The following is a 25,651-nucleotide window of genomic DNA, read 5'->3' as shown; positions in this document are numbered from 1 at the left end:
TCGAGGAGAGAGAGAGAGAGAGAGAGAGAGAGAGAGGGATGGAGATTTCAAAGTGCAAGAGAGAGAAGGAGAGAGAATTTTCTTGATTAATTTGTGGTCTTACAAGTGATTTAAATACACATGGGAGAAGAATTAAACCAAAATTAAACTAGAGAGAAACGGCTTGATGTGACAGATCCAAGATTCAAATTCAAACTCCAACGATCGAATGGATAAGTTGTCGTGGATGGGTTGACGTGGAAATGTCTTGCTGTGAATAATAAGCCGTGGATGGATGGGTTTTTGTGGATCCTCATGACAATACTCCTTGTCATTTATTTCTTCATGTCAACACTCCCCACAACTGGCAAAAGAGAGGGACCGTCAACGATTCATTCACGCAGCAGAAAGACAGGGAAAGACATTAGCAATTTAAAGAAACATTTCTGATACCCTACAATGTAGAAAACAAAGGAAACTTTCTTTCAAAAAAAGAAAGAAATGGAAGAAAACAAAGGAAACTCATGTCATTGTTGGACCAAACGAGCCAACGCTGACACTGAGATGGAGGCTTTTGATGCGAGGCGCCACCGGTGAGATACATCATCCACGATCTCCTTGCTTACGCCCACTTTGAGAGTCAGAGTCATGTAACTACAGATAGAGAAGGAGAAGACCGGTGTCAACGGACTTATGAGACTCTGGCAGAGGATCCAAATTCCAAAAGAGAGAGAGGGAGCAAAACAATCACTCCATAATGTTTAACTGTTGAATATATTATTCAACATTCGATGTGAATGGTTTTATACCAACTCTTGCCACTTGCGTCATAATTAATTGCCCTTACATCACAAGTTACACTTTCGTTTCCATGCCAACTTCTTTTTCAAAAATGAATTTTAAGTACGAATATTCTTCGAGAATTGAAACATTTTCAGCATTCTCTTCGTCTTGGCACACCAGCATGTTCTTTTGCCTTCTTCATTGTTGCTATTTAGATTGCAAATTAATGCTCTTCTATTTCACGTTAAGTATCGTTAAGGTTTTTGCACACCAGTTAAGAAAATTATTAACTTTTCTGTTTTACTCCTGTTTAGTATAAATTTTTGTTTGATTTTATTAATTAATGAATTAAAAATAAAAAGAAAAGTTGGAAAATTTATTTTTATATTTTCATTGAAAATGTAAGATGACACTTATAATGAAACATAATTTAAAAGATAAAACGACACTTAATATGAAATTGAAGGAGTACAAATTAAATGTTTGCAAGTGGTGGTTTAATATCTGAGATACATAAATTAGAAATGGAATGTATAAGCATTTATTTTAAAATTCTGAGCTATAATTTTCTAACTTGACATGTTCATTGTTAACAATATCCCTAGTAAATTAAGATAATATGTTTCTCAAGAAAAAAATCATCGGCCAAAAAAATGTAGTTGCAAAGTTAAAAACTTAAAATCATAAAAATTATTTTTATTAAAGCATAATTCATTAACTTTGACATTATAAAGATCTCTAATTGATTTCCTTGTTTTTTCCTTCCGTAAAGAAACCTCGAACTTCCCAAGTAAAAAGAAAGATTTTTGAATATTATAGTGTTGATAAAATTGGAATTATATTGAGTATTTGACAATCTGTCCATTTTTTATTAAAAATATTATAGCACAGAAATAATATGAACGCTGAAAATAACTCCACCAATGCATACATACCGCAATCTACATAAAAGAAAATTCAAAATTTTTAAATATGAAAAATTAAAATCCAGTATTTAGAATATTAATAGCAAAGAAATCTGTGTTTGCGAAAAATTGAGTTCCTAGAGATTTTTATTACCAGATTAGTTGAAACCTAAACTGGAACTATCAAAATAGACATTCATCAAATGAAATTTACTTTTTGTCCAAAATTTATGTAAAAATCACTTTTAAGACGATCGGTCAATTTTGAATTTTTTTAAAGAATCATTTTTGGAACTGTCTTAGTCAATTTTAATTTTTAAGATCGTGCAGATCTAGCTAGAGAATCATTAATTCCATTTTACGCTCTTGGGATGTGAGATTTCCGGAATTCTTGAAAACATATCTGAAGAATTTGAATAGACTCTAATTTTGTTGCAAAACATGGCCAAGTTTAAGGTTCCTTTATCGTTGCTATTAGATCTTTGCAATTTGTCTCAAAGCTCTGGCCATGTGGAATATTGAAACATGTTTCCATAGCCATCTCAGTGCTTCTAATTATGTATGCAAAGTAGCATGTTTCCCTAGCTATCTCAGTGCTTCTAATTATGTATGCAAAGTAGCATATCGCCATATTTAAGTTATGTGTCTCTATGAGTTGAATCTTGCCTAAACTATCCATCCTAGTCCATCTACATCCACTGAACTGAGATGTAGAGGTCTATGAACTCTCTACCATACATATATTACCCAAGTTTAAGACTTGTGCTTCGTCAATACAATGTTCATGTAGAGATAAGGATACTGATTCATTTGCATTGAATAAAGCTTGACATTCGCCTTTTGCATATCTGACAAATTCCAAAGGGTCTCAATCTATGTCCTAAATAGTTTATCGTTTCGAACCTTCCAAATATCAATACTATTAAAAGGGAATGAGTGTTAATAAATCTACTTAAAAGATTGTTTGGACTCTTTCATTAGATTTATTTTTTATGCTCTTACCTTATATGTTTGTAACAATACATTATTCAAGATCATATATTTACCCGATTTTTTCTCCTTTCTATAACAATACGTTAGTATTAATTAATATTGATACCAAAGGGAGAAATAATCAAATTATAGAAACTTGGCCTCATTTGCATTTATATGCATGCAACCGTCTATATATACTATTTATTGTTTATTATTTATACTTCCTTATTAAAACGAACTATATACTTGATTAGTACAATATATATAACTTTTTCATGATGGACCATCTAATAATACAATCATCCAATTAAAAACATGGTTCAAAATCTTACTTTTCAAATATTATTACTCTTTATTTTATGTAATACACTTCTTTTATAAATTAATTATATCTCTTATCATAGTGATTGTTAATCAATAATGTTTTACACTATATTTTATGCTCATGATCTACAATATTTAGATATCAAACTATTAAAAGGGAATGATTCTTTAAAAATCTACTTAAACAACAAGGTTGTTGGATCATTTCATTGAATTTTCACAAATGTAAAATATCTCGCGTTTTAAATCGGGCAGTTTAGGTTGTTTGAAAAAAAAATAAGATAAATAATTAACTAATAGTTATTTGAATAAAAAATATTTGAGTCATTAATTTTTTTTTGCATAATTTGGTTTATAAATAGTATTTTTAGGATATTTGTTTTTTAGAAATTAAATATAATTAATATTTATAGGTATATAATTTGTATTTTAAAATTTTAAGTATTGATTTGGTTCTCAATTCGGTTTCTATTTTTCGGTTCCAAAGATATAGGATATGCTCGGGTTTTTATGAAATTCGGCTTAATTTTAGTTTTTTTCAGTCGGGTATGGTTAAGTGCACCAGGTAATGTACCCAAACTCATACATTATATTATATATAAATTATATATAAATAATTTAATTAATTTCAAAAATAAACTCGCACTTTATAAGCGCGGATCAAAGTCTAGTACTAGATTATTCTGGGATAAGAATTCATATCCAAATCTTGATCTACGATGATATTCTTCCTCTGGAATAAATAATTCATACTGGCATAAATGCTCGGTAGCGAAAAAATGTTACGAGTAGACGAAGTTGTTGATAAAGACAATATATGTAAAATTGGTGAATATTAGAAATAACATATGTGACAGTTTCTTTTGGTTTTTTACATCTTTTACAATAATTATTACATTGCATATTACGACGGTAACCGCCACATTTTATGTTATCAGTTGCAAAATAAGATAACATAACTTCTGCGGTGCCTTTAATTCTCAAGTAAAGGTTTGTAGTTTTGTTATACTGGATTCCAATTCTGTCTTTTTAGAGGATTGAAAAATATTGTCATATAATGTTAAAAAAAAATTGTATTTATATTATTTTAAGTTGAATGTTCACGTTCGTTTTATATCAATAATTTAGTAGGACAGGACAAATTGTCATCTACTTGCCTCCACTGAATCCACACTATCTTTGAGAGTTTTCGTCATCACTAACGTCACAAAATTGAGCTGTCCAATGCACTCAGTGGGGTTATCCCTTTTTCACAGTATACTTTTTATCACTTAGATCTGTGTCGCTATAATCTCTATATAAGTCTAAACTAGTATAGTGTCTTTCCATTAACTACAACACCAAAAATATAAGAAAATGGATAACAATAATGATTCACCAAAATCACTAACCGGACAACACTTTCTGTTCGTGACATTTCCAGCACAAGGCCACATCAACCCATCTCTCGAGCTCGCCAAGCGCCTCGCCGGAACAATAGCCGGAGTTAGAGTCACCTTCGCTGCCCCTATCTCCGCCTATAACCGCCGTATGTTCTCCAAAGAAAACGTCCCTGAAAACCTAATCTTCGCCACTTACTCCGATGGCCACGATGACGGCTTCAAGTCCTCCACTTCCTCGGACAAAGCTCGCCAAGACACTGCGGGACGTTACATGTCTGAGATGAAAAGACGCGGCAGAGAAACCTTAACCGAACTAATCGAAGATAACCGGCTTCAAAACCGGCCTTTTACCTGCGTGGTTTACACCATCCTCCTCACTTGGGTCGCTGAGCTGGTGCGTGAGTTTCACATCCCATCTGCTCTTCTCTGGGTCCAGCCCGTAACTGTCTTCTCCATCTTCTATCACTACTTCAACGGCTACGCAGATGCAATCTCAGAGATGGCTACTAACGACCCTTCTGGCTCTATTAAGTTACCTGCTCTGCCACAGTTTTGTCTCCGTGATCTTCCCACGTTCATCGTCCCTGCAAACACGTACTCGTTTCTCCTACCGGCGTTTCGAGAACAGATAGAGTCGCTGAAGCAAGAGGAAAACCCTAAGATCCTTGTCAATAGTTTCCAAGAGCTTGAAGAAGAAGCTTTTAGCTCGGTTCTTGATAATTTCAAGATTCTGCCCATCGGTCCACTGATAACATCTAGGACCGACTCCGAGAGAGGCGCTGAATACATACAGTGGCTGGATACAAAGACGGATTCAACCGTGTTGTATATTTCTTTTGGAACACTTGCCGTGTTGAGCAAGAAACAGATTGTGGAGCTCTGCAAGGCGTTGATACATTGTCGGAGGCCGTTTTTGTGGGTGATTACGGATAAGTTATACACAAGTAAAGAAGATGGGGAAGAGAACGAAGAAGAGAGCACAAGGAGTTTCAGAGAAGAGCTGGATGAGATAGGAATGGTGGTTTCTTGGTGCGATCAGTTTAGTGTTTTGAAGCATAGATCGATAGGTTGTTTTGTGACGCATTGCGGGTGGAACTCGTCGCTGGAGAGCTTGGTGGCGGGAGTTCCGGTGGTTGCGTTTCCACAGTGGACTGATCAGATGACGAATGCAAAGCTTCTAGAAGAGTGTTGGAGGACAGGTGTGAGAGTGATGGAAAAGAAAGATGATGCAGAGGTTGTGGTGGAGAGTGGGGAGATACGGCGGTGCATTGAGGAAGTAATGGAGGAGAAGTCGGAGGAGTTTAGAGGAAATGCGGCGAGGTGGAGAGATTTAGCGGCGGAGACGGTGAAGGAAGGAGGATCTTCGTTTAAACATCTCAAAGCTTTTGTCAGTGAGCACATGTGAGATTAGACATTATAGAATTCAGTTCTGTAGTTTTCTTTTTTGTTATGAACGTAGAATCGTTTTATTCATTATTATGGTCGAAGGTTTATGTTCTATTGTGTTATGTTCTTAGTTGTTTGGCTTGTTAACTTTGAAGATGTTTACTCTTAACCAATTTTTATGTATGTGTTTATTCTGCCTTCCAGTTGCTGACACTTTTAAAGAGAAACAGTTGCATCCATCCATGATACTGATGTGAGTATTTTCCTCTCAAAACTTTTAATATATGTATCTTTAACTAAGATAGTTGGTAAATGTTTGTGTGTTTTAACTAAGTATCTTACATGGAATAACTAACAAACACGTTTCTTTCTTCAACTAAGACTTGATGAGAAACAGAAAGGGAACATAAGAAAACAAATGGTTAATGAGGCTGGGAGACTTTCATGAAGAAAATTTGGGAACAAATTCAAGACTTGCAAGAAGCAATATAAATCTTATATATAAGAAGTTGAGTCGGAACAGAACATGACTTGGTTTTGATACAACTGGATTCATCAACATGAGTGAGGAATGATGGAGCGAGCAATGTAAGGTACAAGTTCTATGATCCCTTTAGATTCACTGGTTCAGTTTTTTATTCAGTATGTTATCACTTCTTATATCAATACAGCAATTAACGTTTTATTGTGTTCAGTTCATTGTTTCTGTATTAGACTGTTTACATTGATGTATTTGATTGTTTGGACACTAAGTTCATGAAAGTACTGTTATCTAGATTGTGTTTGACTAATGAACTAGCTGTATAAGTCTTTTTACACTAAAGTTTTTTTCCCACTTTGAATTGTGTTCTCCTTGCTTCGGGAGTGGCATGGTGCTAGAGAAATAAAATATAAACAGGTACCAGACATAGATTTGATGGAGAATGTCGTTGGGACGGTTTATATTAGTGGATGTGAAGTCGGACTGCTCAACAAGGTGAAGAGGTTTTAGATACAAAGTACTCGTATCATGTGGATGATGCTTATGTTGAAGTTGATGCCGAATCAAGGCATGATATCCCTATTCAAGGAACTGATCTTGGAGCTGAACCAAGGCATGATATCCCTACTCAAGGAATTGATATTACATCTGAATCAAGGAATGTTGGCCCCTCCTCTTCTAGGTCAAATTCTAATAAGAGAAGATCAAGGGTTGCATAAGCAATACACGTTGTGGCAGATGTGATTAGGAAGAGTGGTTAATCGCGTGACAAGATTCTTTCCCAAAAGAATTGTCTAACAGAGAACCATCATGAGTTTAGTTGTAGTCAGCTTCGGGAGGTTCTATACTCTTTGCCTACTATAAGGGTGTAATCTCTTTTACACAAAGCCTCTATTAACCATCTCAAGAAAGATCCTGAAAATCATCAAAAAAAACTTGTCTTATAGAGAGGAAGAGAATAATGTTCTCTATTTGGAGTATGCAACCGGTGAAAGCAGAGATACATGAAGACTTGTTTATGTTTAGTCTAATATGAATCATGTTTATGATTATATTCATGACTTTATTTTAATGAGTTTCACTCTACAAAACTTTCCTATGATTTTTTTATTTTGAAATGCAACTCTAGTCGATCAGCTGTTTTTAGGCAAGGATCTTATGTAGCGGTACATACACTTATGTAGCTTTGATCATTAAGATATAATGAAAAATCAAGTATGTGGTAATATGCTTATGCGCTTTTCAAGTTACATTTATGTTTTTAGTTGAGGATGATGACATAAATTTGATAGTAGATATAAGGAGAAACACATGTAACCACTTATAGATGAAACGTCTGGAGTGATGGATGAAATATTGACAAACAACAAGTGATGAAAAATCGAGGTGGAGGCTGGTGTGATGTGCAACATTTTATCAACGAATTTGGGGTACAAAACTATGATACTATTCGCATGAACCATGCAAAGTTTAGAAGTGTATGTAAGACTATCAGAAAAGTATAATCTAAAAAAAACTTGTCATATTTATGTAGAATTTAGTGTTGTAATGTTCTTAGAGATGGTTGGGCAAAGATCTAACCATACATGTTCTATCTTAGAGATACTAGTATTCTCTTATTATGAAGAAGATGTTAGATGAAGTTTTCAAGATTTTTTTTTTGTTGAAACTCACAACAGACATTGTGCTACTTCTCAGGAATGAGTTTGCAAATGCTTGTCATGTTCTAGTAGATGATCCACAATATGGCCTTTTTTAAGGATTGTATAGGTGCTCTGGATGGAGCTCATATGCCAGGGAATGTTGAACCATTCAAAGGCAAAAAAGCAGAATCAACTATGTATGTCCTAGCTATATTTAATTTCTGTATGAGACTCATATATACTTTTTTTGGTAAAAAAAACTGTTTTGGGTAAACTTTTTATAGTGACTAGACCCCACCGTAAGCGGTGCCCCAAATTCAGGAAATCCTTTAGGATTGTTTTGGAAAGTCATAGTACCACCGCGCCGACAAAGAGTCAAACCTGCGACCTCTGGCAGTCGTCTGTGAGAAGGGAGACCACTGGGATACAAACCCTTCTCAAAAACTGTTTTGGGTAAACTTTTTATAATGACTAGACCCCACCGCAAGCGGTGTCCAAAATCCAGGAAAATCCTTTAGGATTTTTTTGGAAAGTCATGTACCACCATGCCGACAGAGAGTCAAACCTGCGACCTCTGGCAGTCGTATGTGAGAAGGAAGACCACTGGGATACAAGCCCTTCTCAAAACAAAAAAAAACTACACTGACTCATATATACTTATCTTGGGATTCATGGAGAACACATGATACAAAGATGTTTACATGTACTACGGGAAAAGCTTCTTTGCCTCTTACTCTCAATAATTCTCTTCTTTTTTTTCCTAAGGAGGGACTTTTTTGAAAGGCCTAAACCAATAATAAAACCCTCACACATAACCAGAAATATTTTCTTGTCAACTTGGTTATAAGTTAACCGGTTCCATGGTGATTAGTTAATTTCTTGATCAATTGACTAACCATTTCGTAAAAAAATTGATGATGAACAATCAGATTGTTTTAAAGTTTATTAGCCTGTTTAACAGTTGATATCTGATCGTTTTGTAACTTAGTTTGCCACCCTATTCAAAAATTAATCTAACTCAACCGGTTTTGTAGGGATAGGTTTGAAATTATAAACTCCTCCGATCAAGGAACGAATCTGAAAAGTTCATGTAAAAAAAGCGTTTACCCTAGCTTGGCTTATGCTTTAATATTACAAAAATAGAACGGGAAAGGGAGCATAACCAGCAACAAGATTTTTTTGTAAACCAATGGCTACATCTCTCTCTAAATCTTCTCGACTCTGAACGAATCCATAACTCTTCTTAGGTCTTTTTCCTCTTCCTGGAAAACTTTCTCAGGTGTTTGGAGTCTCAGTGAGTAGAGTCTATTGTTCTCAACTCCTAGAACCGCGAGGTAACGCCTGTCCCATTCCAAACGAGCCACTCTATCTTGCGGCATCACAGCTAGCTCGTTATTGTTTGCGTATGACTTTATGTTCACCTGTGTCAGTCCATCAAAATATTTAAAACACCAACGTAGCATAGTGAAGCTATGTGGACCGAAAAAATAAGACATGTTGTTGCAATCACAAACGCTCAAACATTATGATTAATAAATAAAGAAAAAACAATGGGAACATGTGTTGATCATGACATGTTCTACACCAAAAATAAGACATGTTGTTTACCTCGACTTGGTAGTAGAGTTTACCATCATCTGCAACTCTGGAGGAAGTTGTAAGAATGTTAGACTCGCGCTTGACACCGAGTCTAGTGGACATAAACTCAGTCAAGTACTGTCTAAGTACTTTCTTTCCAGCTTCTTCAGGTGAACCCAAGTCCTCAAGAGACTTGTATTTCGAGGAAGAAGGTGAAGAAAACTCCACCGAGAGGTTCTCGTCGAGGACAATAGGGTCTCTAAAGAATATGTCAGCGCCTGCTCCTCTGACTTGAATCCAGTTTTGAGGGTACTTGAAAGAGTATCCATCAAATGTATCTATGTACTCTCTGAACACTGGAGTCAAAGCAAATGCTGATGTTGGAAGATTGGCTTCTGAAACTATTAAACCAGACATGAGCAAGCCACCCATCATCAATCTCCTCCTCCCAACTGCACAAGCCTTAAGAAACGGTGTCAAGATAAACAACCATCAAACACTAAGACTATAAGAAAGGCGAAGCTTCTCTAAGAATGCATACATGTAAAACGCCACACAAACTCATTAGTTCTGAACAGTACCTATTTTGTCAAGAAGAGACACATATGGTAAACCTAAAAGAAGAGGATTTAACCAAAGTGATGAACTATACCTGTTTGGCATTGGTTGACAAGTTTTGGGGAACTGGAGATTCTGGTTTAGTGAGCTTGGCGGATTGGGAAGAGATCGGTCTGAGTAAAGACAAGGGACTCGGAGTGGGTATGGTGAGAGGAGGGGAGAGGGAACGAGGAGAGAAAAGGGTCTCCATGTTAGGAGCAGAGGAGAAAGAATGAGTGATTCTTTTTAGAGATGACATGCTTCTTATGTTCAGAAGATTTGGTTGGGCCACGTCAACCAAGAAATCCAAGTTTTGGATTAGATATTATAAGTTGTAAATCAAACCGAGCAACATCTACTCCAAAGTTTGATTTTTACTTCATCATTTAACATAGACAAAATAACCAGTAAAAAACTGAGGATGAGACTCGAGCATGACCATCCTTCAACCTCTTCTGCGCCAATGACATCCTACATAGCCAATCAAATGGAGAGTAACACAACCTCAATTGTAACATAGATGTATCTTTGAATGATGGAGAGAAGGTTTGTAGTTTTGGTTGGGTTTAAGTGCGGAGATGCGAATCAAACACGAAGAAACAAGGACAAGCAAGCAAGTCGGCTATTAAAATCTACCAAATTTATTTAACATTGAAAATTTGACTTCAATTGATTTTGTTTTACCAAACAGTTTAACCACATAGCAGCATATAGTAAAATAAAAAACTCGAAACATAAGTCAGATATACACAAAATGTAAATCCCATCACAGAAGCCTCATCTTGTATGGCTTCCTTCAGTTGTCACCTTGCCTCAAAATACGCAATATGGTCAAGAAGAGATTGAGGATGTCCAAGTAGAGAGCCACCGATGCGAGGATGTATTCGTCATATGTGAAACGCTTGATGAGATTGTCGGTATCATAGACTATGTATCCGCAGAACACCAGCGCGCTGACTCCTCCATATATTGCAACAGAGGTCGGGCCAAGCGGGAAGAACATCTGCAATATTAATATAACAAAATGTAAGCATTTCCTTTATGCATATGTGGAGATGTTTTTGCTTAATTCGTAAGAGAGAGACAAACCTGCATGAAGCTGGTCACTACAAGAATGATGAGGCTGGTGAAGAGAATGGGTCCAAGGAAGCTGAAGTCTTTTCCTTTCTTTGCAGCCCAGAAAGTGTATGCGGTTAGAGATCCGACCACGGACAGTGTCAATATCAAGGCTTCAAGGACGATTCTTCCTGATGAAAACAGAAAATAGATTGTTATAAGAATTTCGAAGTTCTAATGACAATAGAGGAAACTAGAATTTGAACCTTCTGTCATAGCACAGCTGACACCAACGGTGAAGCTCAAGGAGATAGTGAAGAGGGCAAGGAGGATGAGGTTAACAGGATGCTTCTGGTGGTAAACGTGCAGAGGCCAGATCACTGCAGCAATCAATCACATAAACAAGAATAGAATATTTTATATATTCCTCAGCACATCGACAAGGACGAATCAAAGATCAAACCTTAAGAATCATAATCACCACATCAAATCTGATACCTACCGACGGAGACTAAATGTAAATAGAATGCGAAGAATGAGATCTAGGTTACGTACAGACGAAAGGGATGATGCAGAGGAAGAGGAGAAGTCCGGGAGATCCGGTAAGGAGATCGTTGACCGGAGGATTAAGGACGACGACGGCGGAGATAAGAGTGGTTAGGAGGAGCTGAGCGGAGAGGATCCCGTAGACCTTGCGGATGAATCCCCAGCGGAGTTGATTCTCGCCGTAGCTTAGCCCAGGGTAGAGCGTCGCCTCTCCCATCTCAAGATCGATATCCTTCCCGGCGGAGCGATCTACGCCGCTCATGCTCACGCTCGCGTATCCGTACGGTTTCTCCATGGCTCAGGCGGATTTGGTAAACGGTCTTCGAGACAGATCTGGAGGAAGAAGAGAATTGATTTTTTTGGAAAAGGATGGAAATACAGCTTTTGAGGTTTATATATTTTCCAAGGAGGTGAGTCATTTGGCGAGATGAGCGGTCAGGATTTGTTACGATAGCGCGTCGTATATCTACGTCGCTGCTAGCCTTTAAATGGAACATAATAAATTCGGTATTTTCCCGGAAACTTCTGTTTTTTTTTTCTCTCCATATATGATAAGGGCAGTTCTCTCGAATGATCTACTACAAAATGTAAAACTACTAAATATAATAAATTGATAATTTTGTTGTTACCAAGGAATTAGAAGTCTACATTCGTTAAATTTTCGTAATACTTTCATTCAATTTGGATTTGATTTCCTGAGAGAAAATTTTGGTTATCCATAAGGTCAATGTTTTTACTGGGTCGTTGCTACAATTCTAAAACTGTAACGTCTCGTGTGCTTCTTCAATTGTATTTTTCACCTTGCATTTAATACAATTGTTCATATGTACAAGAACATAAAAGAATGACAGTTAAAGGTTGAAAAGCAAGATCTGTTGAATAATAATGTCAGCTATGCTTGCTAGGCAAAGAAGTGTTCCTCCATGAGCCACGCTTAGTGGCCACTAGCTCTGGCAGCTTATCAGGCTTCTCCATGGCCATCTCTAGATCCAGATTTTCTCCAACTCTGAACTCTGGATGGGCGTACGCATTTCTAAAGAAAGCCTTGAGGTTTAGGTTTGGCTCACGTGTGCGCTCCAGTGTATCTTTAATCATGGCTTCCTGATAAAAACAAAGGTAAAAAGAAAGATGGCTAAAATGTAATCTTACACATTTCACTCAAAGCTACTAGAGATCATTAGTTAATTTGTGACTAACCTTTAAAGAATATGTGACAAAGGCAGATTGGTAACGGCATTTGCAGTGAATGTGGAAACCGATGGTTAGAACCGGAAGCACAAGAAGCAAAGGAGTAGACTTATGAGCTCCTTTCGTGCTTAGTAGACCCATCAAGAGAAGCTGCGAAACGATCAGTGCGGTCACCACACGCCTGTGAACGTCAGGCCAGAACTTCCCTGCGCTCTCATACTTTTGGTTATACACGTTTATAACCTGCATGCAAATGAATTCTTCATTACTACCTAACTATGCTCGAGCTCTGGAGGAAAAGGACTCGGTTATTCTCACCTGATGACGGTACACGACGTAAGCCAGGGCGAAGAAGAGGATGATAAAGGGAAGAAGGATAGGGCTAACTGCTGCATAAACAAGACCAAGAAGGAAGTAGAGTTGTATTTGAGGCTCACCGGTGTTGAATCCTATGGTTCCAGGATCAGTTGCTTCTTCTCTATCTTTCTCTGTTCTAACCAGGAAAGAGTTCTTTAGATGATAGATTATGAGAGGTTTCAACCTCAGTATCTCCCCAGCAACTCCTGCCCATCCATCCACCATTATATATGTTACAAAGAAGGTCGCTTTTATTGGAATTGAGACGCCAATTGTCTTTGCAATACTGCATTATAAAACATGTCCAAAAGAAACATGTTAAATTTGAGATTATCATGGACTTCCAACTTAAAATTAGATACATACTCGTTTGCAGACTGGTTAAGGAAGCTGTTTAGCTGTTGAAAGGCAGTCCCGGTGACAATGCTTCCGAGGAAAACATTGATGAACTGGAACATGTAGAATCTACTTGCTGCTCTTCTTTCTAATGAGGATGTGCTGATAAAACCTTCGAATTTCGACATTTGCATCAATATTCTTGGGAGCAACATGAGAAATATCTTCAGTGCAATCCCTGGAAGGAAGCCTTGAATGATAGACTTGAAAAACTTCCTGTCCACACAAGAGATTCTATCAACAAGAAAGAACAAAGATTGATGTTATTTATGGGAAATGAAGACAGAGACATACACTTCAATAAGGGGTTTCAAGAATGGAAAATTCTTCTCTATCCCTTCGATGTTGGCCAGCGACTGTACAAATGCTATTGGGATCATGAAGAAGAAGGTGAGGAAGAAGTATGCCACGGCCACTATTATCCTCCTTATCTTAAGGTCGACATATGGCAATGCTAGATTATCATAGTAGATGTCACATGGCTCTGCAGCCCACTCGGTTAGCCACTCTGTTGGATCTCTTGACTGTTGAGTTTGAGCACAAACCGCTGCTCCCCAACGGCTCTTGAAAGAGACAAAAGCTGCAGGAACTATCGACTTTGTCCCGGTCCTTAACCTATGTTTCTCCTCAGTTATCTGAAACATTTGAAAGTTAGCATTGACTGGAGAATAAAAGCAAATAGCATATATAGAGTAGTAGCTGAGCTGAACGCTTTACTTCTCTTGTTAGACTCTCGACCATTGACGTGTAGTACTTGATTCCATCAACTTCTTCACCACAACAGCCAAGAAAACCCATCTGCTTTGCAGACAATAAAAAGTGAGTCTTGAATAAAAACATCACTTAAGCTTTTTGCAAATGTGACTCTACTCACCTTTATTACTGGTCTTTTAGTTAGAGTTCTCATGTGTTTGTTAATATTGTAATCAAGCAGATTCTGCATTTGTTTCCTTGTCTGAACCAATTCAGAGAGTTTGGTTGCGTCATGGACTGCCTGAGTTAAAGAAGATCAAGAACCGTCAACCCGGAAACTAAACCAGGAGATGGATATATTTCAAAACATCCAGAGATGATTTTACCTGGAATGTGAGGTAATGATCTGGATGGTTGACCTTAAAGAAATGCTCAACAAGTTCACAGATTGATTCATGAGGATCTACAGGAATGTTTCTTACCAGCACCTACCATTAATGAAAAAGTTTTCAGAGTGATTCTATCAGAAAGCTAAACTCAAAGAGTTATTAAAAAAAAAGATTCAAAGTTTCATTACAGTGAACTGGTTGGGTCTCCTTTCGTCATTTGCAAGAAACTGTAGCCTCATCAAAGCTATATTCTGATACTCTCTTTTCAGCATAAAGCACGTCCAGAAGGTGATTGCATAAGCCATACACAAATGCACCCAAAATCTATAGGAACATGAAAGGCCAATGAATCACCATATACTACACTAATGGAACAAAGAACAAAAAGCACCAAAGTTGGAAAAGTATATCTCACCTGTCTGATCCATTTGGTATATTTGACAAAGAGAGCTTATCAATATCACTATAACTTATATTAGAGTGCTTCAACCCATCCAATCCCTTGTTTGTCCAATTAACAGGCACCATTGTGGTAAAAGCAACGCAAGCTATGGGGAAAAAGATCTTGAGCCTACAGGTTAAAACCATTGGCATCAGTGGAGGATCTAGAAATTGTTTTTTTATCCGGGGTAGAAATGAGGCATCACTAAAATTTTATAAGAATTACACTAAATTAAAAAAATGTTATGGTGGGCAACTGCCCCATCCTTACTCCATTTAGCTTCGCCCCTAAGTAAAAGAGCTTTGGAGAAAAGAAAAGAGGGTTGTGAGGTTACATATAAATATATTTACCCGAGTAAGTAGATCCTCAAGTAGACAACAGAATCAAGTCCTGCGTGATCAACGAGCTCTGGTTCAGGCATTTTAAGTGCTTCAGGCATCCAGTTGAGGAATCGAACATAGGACCTGAAGTCCAAGTTGATGAACTTGCTTCCAAAGCCACCGGTTTGTATAGAGCTAGTTCTTAGGCCCTTGAGGTACCATTTAGGGAAGTAGACTCTGTCGTTTACTGGTTGAATCCTGAGTATTGCAAAAGCTATCAAGAAAGCAATTGATGTGACTATATTTATTGCTGCTGCTACTCCAATCTCGTTTATGGTAGCCATGGGAGTGTGAAGATACTATTATGTCTTTACCTTCCTGGAAAAACAAACTAAGAAAGAAAGAACAGGTTCAGACAAAACTGGGGAGTTAAAGACTAAGAAAGGAAAGATTCAGACAAAACTGGGGAGTTAAAGACTTTGAGAGCTGATGATGTAATGACAAAAATAAAAGTTGTAAACAAAGACGACAACCGTCGGTCACAGTCACTAAGAACACTGAAGAAACAAGATTTGCTTAAAAGTAAAGTGAAGAAACAAAACAGATTCTCTCTTTCATTACCTTGTTTGTACAAGAGGTAAAAGACAAAGCTTTCTTGTTCTTGTAAGAAATATTTCTGCCTAAAACGGTTAAGGCAACATAAACTGAAGAAGGAGAAGATAAATGAAGGTTGTATCTATGGAGATTTACGGAGAAAAAAAAACAGAACTTTTTCTTGCCGGGTTTATAGGAAATATGTATGAAAATACATTGGACAAAATAAAAGATTACTTCGGCGCATTCATTGTTTAAATCCGTGAAGGGAAGAAGAAACTGTTGCGCACTTGGCAAAACGTGAGCCTTCTGTATATATTAACAAGAAAAAAGAAAAGAAAAAACTAAGATGCTTTTTGGTATTGAAAGTGACTGGAGAGTAAATCAAAGCCGTGACAAAAGAAAATGGCAATGATATTGGAATGTGTTTTGGAATTGTCTCCTAACGTTTCTTTTCCGTTTTTTGATGGAAATAGATTCTAAAAATTTTACAATTGGAAAATTTATTGTGAAAGGCCATTCTTACTGTGGGAGTCTATAACAGAGTCTTTGTTCTTAAAAAAATTGAAAAAATAAACGAAACTGTTTTTTGGTAGAAAAACTGTTTTAACTAAATATAAAATTTTGGATGAAATTATGAAATATAATTTTTTTTGTAATAATAGCACTTTGATATCGTATTGACAATCTAAGTCAAAATCAAATTATATAAAATGTTAGTCTAATATATATATATTTTTATTTTATTTTTGAAAAGATTTTCTAACTTATATAAGCACCTAGTGGATGGTTTTCAACATAAACATTTTACAAATTAAAAAGTTATTATTTTATTAAATGGATATTTGATTCTAATACTGAGAATCAATTCAGCTGGTATTTGATTTGAAATACTAATTGAATATAGTTTCTAATATTTGTAATACTTATTTGATAACAAAATAATTTTACTCGTATTTTTGAAACATATTTATTGGCTTTCTTGGTTTAAACATAATAATCAATACTATTAAAAGGGAAGGAGTCTAAAAAAATCTACCTATAAAAGTTGTTTGGACCTTTTCATTTAACTCATTATTTTTTGGTCTTACCTTAAATTTATATTAGCAATATGTTACCATATATTTCTCTAACAATAATTTAGTCAATTCTTTTATTTATTTAAATCTCACTCTTAAATCCTAATCATTGCTATATTTATCATTTTGATTTTTAATCGTAAAAGCATTGAAACTAATGTTTTATATTATCATTTTATTATATAATATATGATTTAAAGCAAGATAAATTACAAGACATATATGTGTACATTCTAACTTCTTCTTTCGTTTATAATAAAGTAATCATATCATATATAAACTTTCCTACTAAAATCTCATATCATATACTAAATTTTCAACCGTCTATAGTTTGATAATATTTTCATATTTAAAAATGTTTTTTCTGAATATTCATGTTACCTTCAAAAAATGAAGAAATTCATTAGTTCTATTAAAGCTAACACAACTTCACGATATCAGTATTGATTATTCAAGATTTTGAAAATTATTTGTTTAGATATTATACTTTTATATACTTTTCACTTAAAACGAATCAATACTATTAAAAAGGAAAGAGTTTTGAAAAATCTAATATAAGAAAGTTGTTGGAGTTATGTATAACTATTTATTATTTTTCTGATAATACATTAATCATTGTAAACATACAATATTTTAAATATTTTTAACAAATCTTAATATTATTTCTTATGATACCTTTATTCAGAAAAATATTTCATCAACCATGTTTTTGTACAATAACGTTAAAAATCTATATCAAAAAGTTGTTGGATCTGATATGGACGTAATGGGTCCACATCTGTTCGGGTATTTAAGATCCTAAAAGAATTCGAAATATATAAAAAATCTGAAAAATATGCGAAACACGAAAAGTATTTGAAACTCCAAACAAATACCAAAAAAATTCAAATACCTAAAAATTTAAAATCTTATTCAAAATCTGACACGATGAACTGAAAAATATCCAAAATTTTATCCAAATACCCAATTTTTTTTTAATTTGAAAAATCTACCTGAAATCAAAACTCTAATCGTAAACCAAAACTTAAAAACAATATCTATAATACCAGAAACATATTCGAAATATCCAAATATACCTAATAAACACATATTTATGATCTGGTCTAGGATAGGACCCGAACTCAAACAAAGACCTACGGGTCAAAAAAAACCCAATAGGTTATCTTCTCTGGACCTGAACTAAACCTATAATTTTGGGTCGGTTCGCTTTGTTTTTTTGATCTGGATATAATTCTCATGTCGAAAAGAAACTTACGTAAAAGTGTACATATAAAATCTCAAATAAACTAATTTGTAAATTATAGCTGTTAAAAATTATGTTTTCTCGATATAATAAAACTTTGTATTATAATATAATCTAACAATTCCGCGCTTTTCAAGCGCGGGTCAAAATCTAGTTTTACTCTTATTAGTGAAAAGCTTCCAATGAATTGCTTTAACTAGTGGTTCAGATTTTTATTGGCTTTCTTGGTTTAAACATAATATATTACGTGGATATGATAAAGATATGGAGCCGCCATGAAGAAAGAGATGGTATTTAGCGAATGTGAACACATGTTTACAAAATATCACAACCACTATATTGATATTTTCCAATTTTTAATACTTATTTCGGTGAATAATTGAAAACTTTTTGGATCCATTCTGCATTCCAGTATCATACAGTGACAGTGGATTTTGCCAAAATACGCAAAAATATCGATTATTTATGTCTTTTGTACGTATACTCTAGGTTCCTATTCTCTAAGATAAACTTTAGAATGGTACAGCTAAATGCTCTTATTAAACGGCAAATTTGTGCCATGTAATGTTTCTTTCTTTTTGTTTTCATTCTTAATGCAAAGGAGAATGTTATTAATCAAAAACATATATATTACTATTCCTTTTTAAGAATAATAAAATCATAGTATTTAGAACATTTCTAACTCTACTCCACTTTTGACTCCAAACTTCATTTTAGAATAAAATCTTCTCCAATTCCACTTTATATCTGACTACAAAATAAAGTAATAGCTAAGATCACTCTATTTATGGAGTAATTCTACCAATTACTCAATTAAATTTTTTTATTTATGAAATGATTTTTTTAATCTTGAAGTTGTTATTTTATATTTAAATAATATTTTAAATGATACAATAACATAAAAATAAATATAATATTCCAAAAAATTATATTTCACAAAGATTATTTAATAATTTCACATGAAGGATGCATAAATTAATAAAAATCAAAACTAAAAAATAAATAAATAAAAAGATATAATAGAAAATAAGTAATTTATTAATCCAGTAAATTTCTTTCGGTGAAACTACCAAGATTGATGAAATATTGTTCAAACATAATAGATGAATTTGTTTATCTTGTGGGTAACATTTCGATTTGATAATATTTATATTTGTTGAGCTTGATATATGCATAACATTTGAATCCTGTAAGAATTTCAAATAACAAACCCAAACTTTATTTTTTTCTTTATGTTTATAATGCATAATTTTGTTTTTGAATTAGAAAAATTGCATATGATGAAAACTATACCAACTGAAGTTGAAAGAGAAGGTATATCCGTAGATATTGAAATTACAGAAGACGAAAATTTTCTTGTTCGATTTAGGAAAATCAAAGATAAAAAAAATCTCATTGTTCGTTACAAAATATATTAATTAATCATTTATAGGAAAATATTCTATGTTTTTTTTTTGGTAGGAAGAAAATATTCTATGCTCATTACTATAAAAAATACAATATCTTATATACTCTATGATTTATTGTATTTTTAATAATAAATATTTAATTAAATAAAATATATTTTTATGGAAGATTTGTAAACATAAAATAGTTGGGATTACTTATTAAATTTTTATAAGTTAAAGGTATTATTAACAATTATTAACTAAATTTAAAAAAATAATTCTTTTTGAGTAAAAAATAGATTAATATATTGGATTAAAATCCAATTCTATTTTAGAATAATACTATTTTGGAATAGAAAATAAAGTAATACATTAGAGATATTTTTAATATTTTTAATATTTTCGTAGGTGGAGTAAATATTAATGATAATGCTATATTATCACCCATACTCAAATTTGCTATAATACACGTTGATAAAAGTGAATTTTGTTACAGCTATCATTAAATCTACCACCCATGCGTTTACACCTTGAATAAACCAAGAAATTAGGTTCTTCTTTTGGGTTAAAGCTACTTACGATCAATGGACAACAGTAAAGTATATACATCATGGAGGAATGCGTGGTCAAAAGCTAATCTGCAAATTGAAGACAACTTTTATAATATTTTATTTAGATTTTTGTTTTAAACCCCTTTTCGTTAACTTGCAAAGTACAAAAGCTCTTCCTCACTGCCCTATTTTCGACCACAGAAAAAATGGACTGAGAATGAAAACTCTAGATATTATCAAGAAACTTCACAAGTTGGTTTTGTTTTAATTTAAATAAAACCCATGACAATCCATCATTGTCATGACTCCTGATTCCTGACCCACTGTGATTTACTTTCTTCGCTCAAATTATGTTTTGGATTTTTTTTCTTTCATCTCTTTTTTAAGAGTTTCCTTTTTTAAACATGTTTTTCCTTTCTTCTTATTCATCATTTATTTCTTGCGGCTAAATATACCGTTTATATATATAGTTTTTGTTTTCCCGTTCAGAAAAGGGGTTAAATTTATGACCGAAAAAATATTTCGTATATGTTTTCGTATCATCTCATTAGACTTATTTCAAACAAACTCGTTACACTCGCACTTAATACACGGGAACGAAGATAAAATCGTAGGAAATATGGAAATAAAATATTATTTCAAAAACATGGTCAAGATAAGATGTCTTATTTGCCAGACAGAAGACTTGTTGATATGGGCTTTCTATATTTGATTATCGTATAAATATATATGTGTCATATATTTATAACATATTTATATACATTAATATATTACTATCATATAACTAACTTGTCATAAAAAGTTCAGCGATTTCTTTTACATAAAATTGATTTTTTTTTCTTTTTCTTTTTAACATTGTGATTATATAAGTAATTAGTTCTTTAAATTGAGGTAAATTTTACAAATTCAAACTTCACATTTAAAAAGTTTAATTTTATTATAAAATATAAATCTCCTCTAAGAATATGAAATAGTTAATAAAAGTAAATATGATTTTGTTTTAACGTTTAGTTTCTTATCTTCTAATACAAAAACATAATGATTTTCGTACTAAGTTGAGAAAAAATTTCGATAGTGAAATTTCATTGCTAAAAATCAGATAAAACTTCTTATTAATCAAATTTTTTTATTATTTTTTTATAACCGTAGAGATTCCGCGACTGAGGTTAATCAACTAATCTCACGAGATTCGTAGCAACTACGTATTCTTACCATTTATGGCAGTTTAAGTGACCAACAGAAATCCAACTGTGGGTTCACTATATTGGGATTATCACTCAAGCACCCCCAGTCCAAATCCGTTGGTTATAAAAAAATTTCTTCTAAATAAGACATTTTCTAAATACTTCAGCTCATTTGAATAAAACTTTCAAACTATGTATTATTTATAAAATGTATTATTAATAAGAAGTTTTAATAAGTTAAATTGGATTAATCTGTGAAATACCAAAAGTGATTAATTAGAAAATATTATCCATGAAAATTTGAATTCGTTATTTCTTTTTACAACATAATTAAAAATAGGTTTGTTTGATGTACTTTGTTAAAAATGATTGAAGTCATTTTTTATAAATCTTATCATTCTTAGTTCCAAGTTTTATAAATATAAAATATAAAATTTTAAATATATTGAAATTGCTTTCACATTTCTATATTATTTTGGCACTTACATACCAAACATCATTGTGTGACATATTATATCACTTGTTTATGTTGTATAAATTTGGACATTTTTGGTAAGTCAAAGTTGAACACTTTTGTTACGAATTTATTTTTTTTTGGTATAAATGTTAAGATTTGTTACGAAATTTGACATTCAAGGAATCATAAATGTCATAAATAATACAAACTCCTTGAAAATGGATCTTCTTCTCTGTTCAAACAACAATCAATTTCAACACTGCAAGCAAAGAAACCGAAGTTAGCTACTCTTGCCATGAACAGCAATCTGGTGAATGTCCATATCCTTGAGCATCACAGATCGTCCACAAGAGTCACAAGGTGCAGTTCTTGAACCACACGTACTTTCATGTTCAGACATCCCTCTCATCCTGTCTCTAACATCCGCTGCATCGTTACCCGCTTCCACCATATCTCCACAGAACCTGCAAGCGATTAAACGAAGAGGACAGTCTCTTGCTTGATGTTGAACCTGCAACAAAATCACACTCTCATGTTAAAAAAAAAAACAAGGCACTGAGAAAACAACAATGAGAGTTTCAGATACGCACCATCTGTTCTTTCTCAAGCACTACCCCACAGCAACAACTGAGAGGTTCATGGAAGACTTTCAAATGTTTCTCCATCTCTGTCGGCTGCAAAGCTTGCCCACATTTTTCACAGTGCAAATGGTTTTTCGCCTCCTCAACTCTCAGAACGATTCCGCACCCAGGATGATTACAAACAACGTTGTGCCTGATACAGTACACCTCGTGCAACGCGATACTCCTGCTCGGAATCAAATGCTTACAGTTCCTACACTCTACCGTATCAACATCTGATGAAGATGATACAGCCCGTTCCCCAACTTTAGCTCCATTACTGCTTTCTTGGACTAGTACTGAAACCTGGTACTTGACTGTTCCCTTGAAGCCGTAGACACCTATACTGTAAGTCCCTGAGCTCAAAGCTCTCTCCTTAGATTCCAAGATCAACGTCTTTGAACCGACGTCGTGTGAAGACCACTCGTGCTGGTTAAGAGAAGGGAATAGAACCGGGTGCTTTGATACATAGAGATCAGTATCCGCTCCATCTTTCTCCACATCTATCTTTACAATAACTTTGACGCTTCCTGCCATTACTTTCTCTAGAGTAGAGTCATCAATAGTAAACTTATAGTAATCATATCGCCCTTCCTCAACTGTTCCAGACTCAGGTTTCCCAAACAGAAGCGGCCTCAACACATGCTGACTCGGTTGATCCGAGACTATCTCTGGACTAACGATATCAACCTCAATATCAGTCTCCAGAACCGAAACGCTCGAGGCGGGTTTTAGCTCCAGAACCTGAAGCTTGTAAGAGACTTGCCCATAACTTACCGAGAGAACATCGTCCATAGAAAGCGTAGCGTGTTGGCGAAGAATAGTCTCGAGAATGGCTTTGTGGTTAGGCAAGTCTGAGAAGCCAAGGTTGTCAGGTTGAAGCTTGGCGTAAGTCCCTTTAGGTAGCCGGATGTAACGGATCTGCACCAAAGGAACATCCATCGGATCCTGTGCTGAGAACAAGTTGCTCCAAACGTGTGGTGGAAGACCAACGGTACCATCTTCGGCGGTGAACTCGAGAACGCCAGAGTGGGTTGTCTTTTTGTTATCTCGGTAGTCTACAGAGAGCTCAAAGTACAAAGGACCCTTGTCGAAAGCTCCTTGATCAGACAACTCCGTGAAGCAGGACGGTGGTAGTTTGATCTTGTCGCCAATGCCTTGGAAAGGAACAGCTTGGAAGACTCTTTCGAAGACTACACCTCCTCCAGCGATTAAGCTCTCTTGCATATGTTCATCAGCCTACAGAAAGTTTGCAGTAAAGTAAAGATTGTAACTTTATATATTATCCAACTTCTAAAGCAAGATGGGTCAATCTCAAATCTACAAAGGAACAATACCCATTTATGAATTTGATTATAATACCAGTTTCATAGACTTTTCAGACAGGATTGAGTTGGGGATTATTACCGAACACACAAACACCTAATTTTCGAATTTTTAATTTCTATAACTAACAATCAGGGCAGGGGAAGGGGAGATAGAGTACCTTAATCTGGGCTTCGATGGCGTCAAGCCTTCTGGCTCTCTGAGAAGCTTCGATGGCTTCGCGTTGCTTAATCGCAGCATCCTTGGCTTTCTTCTCTCGCACGAGCTTCAGTTTCGCTCTTTCTTTCCTTTCTCTTTGCTCTCTCTCGAGCTTCTCCCTCGCAGATCTAAGCTCGAAGTCCATCTTTGACGATTCGAAATCTGAAAGTAGGTTTGGTGGAAAACACAAAGATCAGGAAAAATAAGCCTTTTTTGAGGAGAGAAAAGGAAAACTTTATTCTCTCTTGTTCTTCAAGAAAAGCTACCTGAGAGAGACGTCATATACACGTCATTAAGTTTTCTGTTTTTGGACCTCACTAGAGTTCTTTTTATGGGCCTCTTAGAATCTTTAAAGCCCAAATAACCAAGTCGCATAATCGATCATGCGCTCGTAGCAATCCCAATCGCTTTAGGCTCTGAAATTCTGAATAGCAGCATTTGACAGTGTTCTAGAAATCAGTTTATCGGATGCTAATTCTCTACAAAGCATTTTAGTATCGTCTAGCGGTTTTTCTGAACACTAGCACTTGACAACGGTTCATGCTCAGAAGTGATCCAATTTGAGAGTGATATAATTAGTAAAGTTGTAAATGGAGATGTGATACACTAATGTGGTTTCTTAACAATAATTATAAAATAAAATAACATAATGGATAATTTTTTACAAAATTCATAAATCATAATATATTACTAAAATTAAAATCTTATAAAAATTAATAAGTGACAGTTGTAAATATTTCATTAATTACTAGGGTCGGACCCGCCCTACGGGCGGGTAAGCAAATGAACGAAATTATATAAATATATTTAAAATTAAATAGATAGTTTATTTTAATTATAATTTTTACTATTTTTCTAAAAAAATACTATTTGTTTTTTCTCCAGAAATTATATATTTGTTGCTAGATTAAAACAATTCATAAAAAAATCTAAATAATTTACTTTGTTCACAAAATTTACTTTTTTGAATTTAATAGGTTTTTAATATATTTCTTCTTAAATTTTATAATTTAAACAATTCAAAAAAGAAAAGCCAATTTTTTAAATAAGCAAGTAGCAGAAAAAATATGATAATAATGGTTACTGTTTAATATTTATAAATAACATGTTAGGTTATCTATTATGTATTAGTATATTTGAAAAATATATTTATGTTTCTTTTTATGTTTCTTCAAACTCACATGAAAAGTTTTTAAAATAATGAATTACACAACTGTTTTACTTTTTTAACCACCAAACTTAGGCTAAACCAAAAAAAAAAATAGAGAACCATACTATTTGATGTATTGTTCGCTATAAAGATGATTTATGGATGATTTGATTTTATTGTTAATATATATGGTCCAAATGTTAAAAAGTGTGTATTTATTGTAATGAAAATTAGAAAATATCTTAAATTGTAATGAAAATTTGAAAATATAATTTTATTATCAATTAAAATAACATTAACTTTAATTATTTGTTTTATTATTCTTAATAAAACAAATTTACGAAAATGCTAATGGTACATTTGATTGTTTTTAATATTGGTTTTACTTGGCTGTGACAGTAAGTAATTGGGTTGTTAGTTATTTTTGTTATTTTTTTGTGA

At 34.2% G+C, this 25,651-nt stretch overlaps 5 protein-coding genes across 7 annotated transcripts; 1 reads left to right on the top strand and 4 right to left on the bottom strand.

Moving 5' to 3' along the window:
• The first annotated feature begins 4,278 nt into the window (after nucleotides 1-4,278).
• LOC106360634 (UDP-glycosyltransferase 75D1) lies at nucleotides 4,279-7,441 on the top strand. The gene is made up of 3 exons (XM_013800255.3): nucleotides 4,279-5,749; nucleotides 5,939-5,987; nucleotides 6,116-7,441. The coding sequence occupies exons 1-2, from the start codon at nucleotides 4,323-4,325 to the stop codon at nucleotides 5,943-5,945; spliced, it is 1,434 nt and encodes a 477-aa protein (XP_013655709.1). The 5' UTR covers nucleotides 4,279-4,322; the 3' UTR covers nucleotides 5,946-5,987; nucleotides 6,116-7,441.
• A 1,486-nt stretch (nucleotides 7,442-8,927) lies between these two features.
• On the bottom strand, nucleotides 8,928-10,335 carry LOC106360633 (psbP domain-containing protein 1, chloroplastic). 3 transcript variants are annotated; one of them, XM_013800253.3, is made up of 3 exons: nucleotides 10,089-10,335; nucleotides 9,467-9,898; nucleotides 8,928-9,279 (listed from the first exon to the last, which is right to left on the bottom strand). In XM_013800253.3, the coding sequence occupies exons 1-3, from the start codon at nucleotides 10,290-10,292 to the stop codon at nucleotides 9,064-9,066; spliced, it is 852 nt and encodes a 283-aa protein (XP_013655707.2). In that variant the 5' UTR covers nucleotides 10,293-10,335; the 3' UTR covers nucleotides 8,928-9,063. The 3 variants fall into 3 exon arrangements, with proteins under 3 accessions (XP_013655707.2, XP_013655708.1, XP_048594593.1); XM_013800254.3 differs by having other exon boundaries at nucleotides 9,467-9,888; nucleotides 10,089-10,315; XM_048738636.1 differs by lacking the exon at nucleotides 10,089-10,335 and adding an exon at nucleotides 9,978-10,012 and having other exon boundaries at nucleotides 9,467-9,888.
• A 321-nt stretch (nucleotides 10,336-10,656) lies between these two features.
• LOC106360632 (BI1-like protein) lies at nucleotides 10,657-12,012 on the bottom strand. Its single transcript, XM_013800252.3, has 4 exons — nucleotides 11,645-12,012; nucleotides 11,356-11,469; nucleotides 11,123-11,280; nucleotides 10,657-11,036 (listed from the first exon to the last, which is right to left on the bottom strand). The coding sequence occupies exons 1-4, from the start codon at nucleotides 11,928-11,930 to the stop codon at nucleotides 10,830-10,832; spliced, it is 765 nt and encodes a 254-aa protein (XP_013655706.2). The 5' UTR covers nucleotides 11,931-12,012; the 3' UTR covers nucleotides 10,657-10,829.
• Nucleotides 12,013-12,411: 399 nt separating this feature from the next.
• Nucleotides 12,412-16,314, bottom strand: LOC106358785 (CSC1-like protein At4g15430). The gene is made up of 12 exons (XM_048738635.1): nucleotides 16,042-16,314; nucleotides 15,451-15,811; nucleotides 15,074-15,229; nucleotides 14,847-14,982; nucleotides 14,656-14,757; nucleotides 14,451-14,570; nucleotides 14,294-14,374; nucleotides 13,871-14,211; nucleotides 13,547-13,792; nucleotides 13,142-13,466; nucleotides 12,833-13,066; nucleotides 12,412-12,736 (listed from the first exon to the last, which is right to left on the bottom strand). The coding sequence occupies exons 2-12, from the start codon at nucleotides 15,762-15,764 to the stop codon at nucleotides 12,524-12,526; spliced, it is 2,268 nt and encodes a 755-aa protein (XP_048594592.1). The 5' UTR covers nucleotides 15,765-15,811; nucleotides 16,042-16,314; the 3' UTR covers nucleotides 12,412-12,523.
• A 5,757-nt stretch (nucleotides 16,315-22,071) lies between these two features.
• Nucleotides 22,072-24,323, bottom strand: BNAA08G05670D. Its single transcript, XM_013800251.3, has 3 exons — nucleotides 24,023-24,323; nucleotides 22,507-23,775; nucleotides 22,072-22,427 (listed from the first exon to the last, which is right to left on the bottom strand). Exons 1-3 carry the CDS (start codon nucleotides 24,203-24,205, stop codon nucleotides 22,197-22,199), a joined length of 1,683 nt encoding a protein of 560 aa, XP_013655705.1. The 5' UTR covers nucleotides 24,206-24,323; the 3' UTR covers nucleotides 22,072-22,196.
• Nucleotides 24,324-25,651: the final 1,328 nt, after the last annotated feature.

This window comes from Brassica napus, chromosome A8 (genome assembly GCF_020379485.1).
Source record: "Brassica napus cultivar Da-Ae chromosome A8, Da-Ae, whole genome shotgun sequence".
NCBI classification, from domain to species: Eukaryota; Viridiplantae; Streptophyta; class Magnoliopsida; order Brassicales; family Brassicaceae; genus Brassica; species Brassica napus.
Note: the sequence above shows the minus strand (reverse complement) of the source record. Positions and strands in the feature narration are given on the sequence as shown.

Excerpts from the sequence above, each read along its gene's own strand:
- LOC106360634 (XM_013800255.3), top strand. The coding sequence starts at position 4,323 with ATGGATAACAATAATGATTCACCAAAATCACTAACCGGACAACACTTT.
- LOC106360633 (XM_013800253.3), bottom strand. The coding sequence starts at position 10,292 with ATGTCATCTCTAAAAAGAATCACTCATTCTTTCTCCTCTGCTCCTAAC. Across the intron at positions 9,899-10,088 it reads TGTCAACCAATGCCAAACAG|GCTTGTGCAGTTGGGAGGAG; the intron begins GTATAGTTCATC and ends CCGTTTCTTAAG. Across the intron at positions 9,280-9,466 it reads AACTCTACTACCAAGTCGAG|GTGAACATAAAGTCATACGC; the intron begins GTAAACAACATG and ends GGACTGACACAG.
- LOC106360632 (XM_013800252.3), bottom strand. The coding sequence starts at position 11,930 with ATGGAGAAACCGTACGGATACGCGAGCGTGAGCATGAGCGGCGTAGAT. Across the intron at positions 11,470-11,644 it reads CTGCATCATCCCTTTCGTCT|TGATCTGGCCTCTGCACGTT; the intron begins GTACGTAACCTA and ends TGATTGCTGCAG. Across the intron at positions 11,037-11,122 it reads TAGTGACCAGCTTCATGCAG|ATGTTCTTCCCGCTTGGCCC; the intron begins GTTTGTCTCTCT and ends TTAATATTGCAG.
- LOC106358785 (XM_048738635.1), bottom strand. The coding sequence starts at position 15,764 with ATGGCTACCATAAACGAGATTGGAGTAGCAGCAGCAATAAATATAGTC. Across the intron at positions 14,571-14,655 it reads ATCATTACCTCACATTCCAG|GCAGTCCATGACGCAACCAA; the intron begins GTAAAATCATCT and ends TCTTTAACTCAG. Across the intron at positions 13,793-13,870 it reads TTGAAACCCCTTATTGAAGT|GAAGTTTTTCAAGTCTATCA; the intron begins GTATGTCTCTGT and ends TTGTGTGGACAG.
- BNAA08G05670D (XM_013800251.3), bottom strand. The coding sequence starts at position 24,205 with ATGGACTTCGAGCTTAGATCTGCGAGGGAGAAGCTCGAGAGAGAGCAA. Across the intron at positions 23,776-24,022 it reads CCATCGAAGCCCAGATTAAG|GCTGATGAACATATGCAAGA; the intron begins GTACTCTATCTC and ends AACTTTCTGTAG. Across the intron at positions 22,428-22,506 it reads TGCTTGAGAAAGAACAGATG|GTTCAACATCAAGCAAGAGA; the intron begins GTGCGTATCTGA and ends ATTTTGTTGCAG.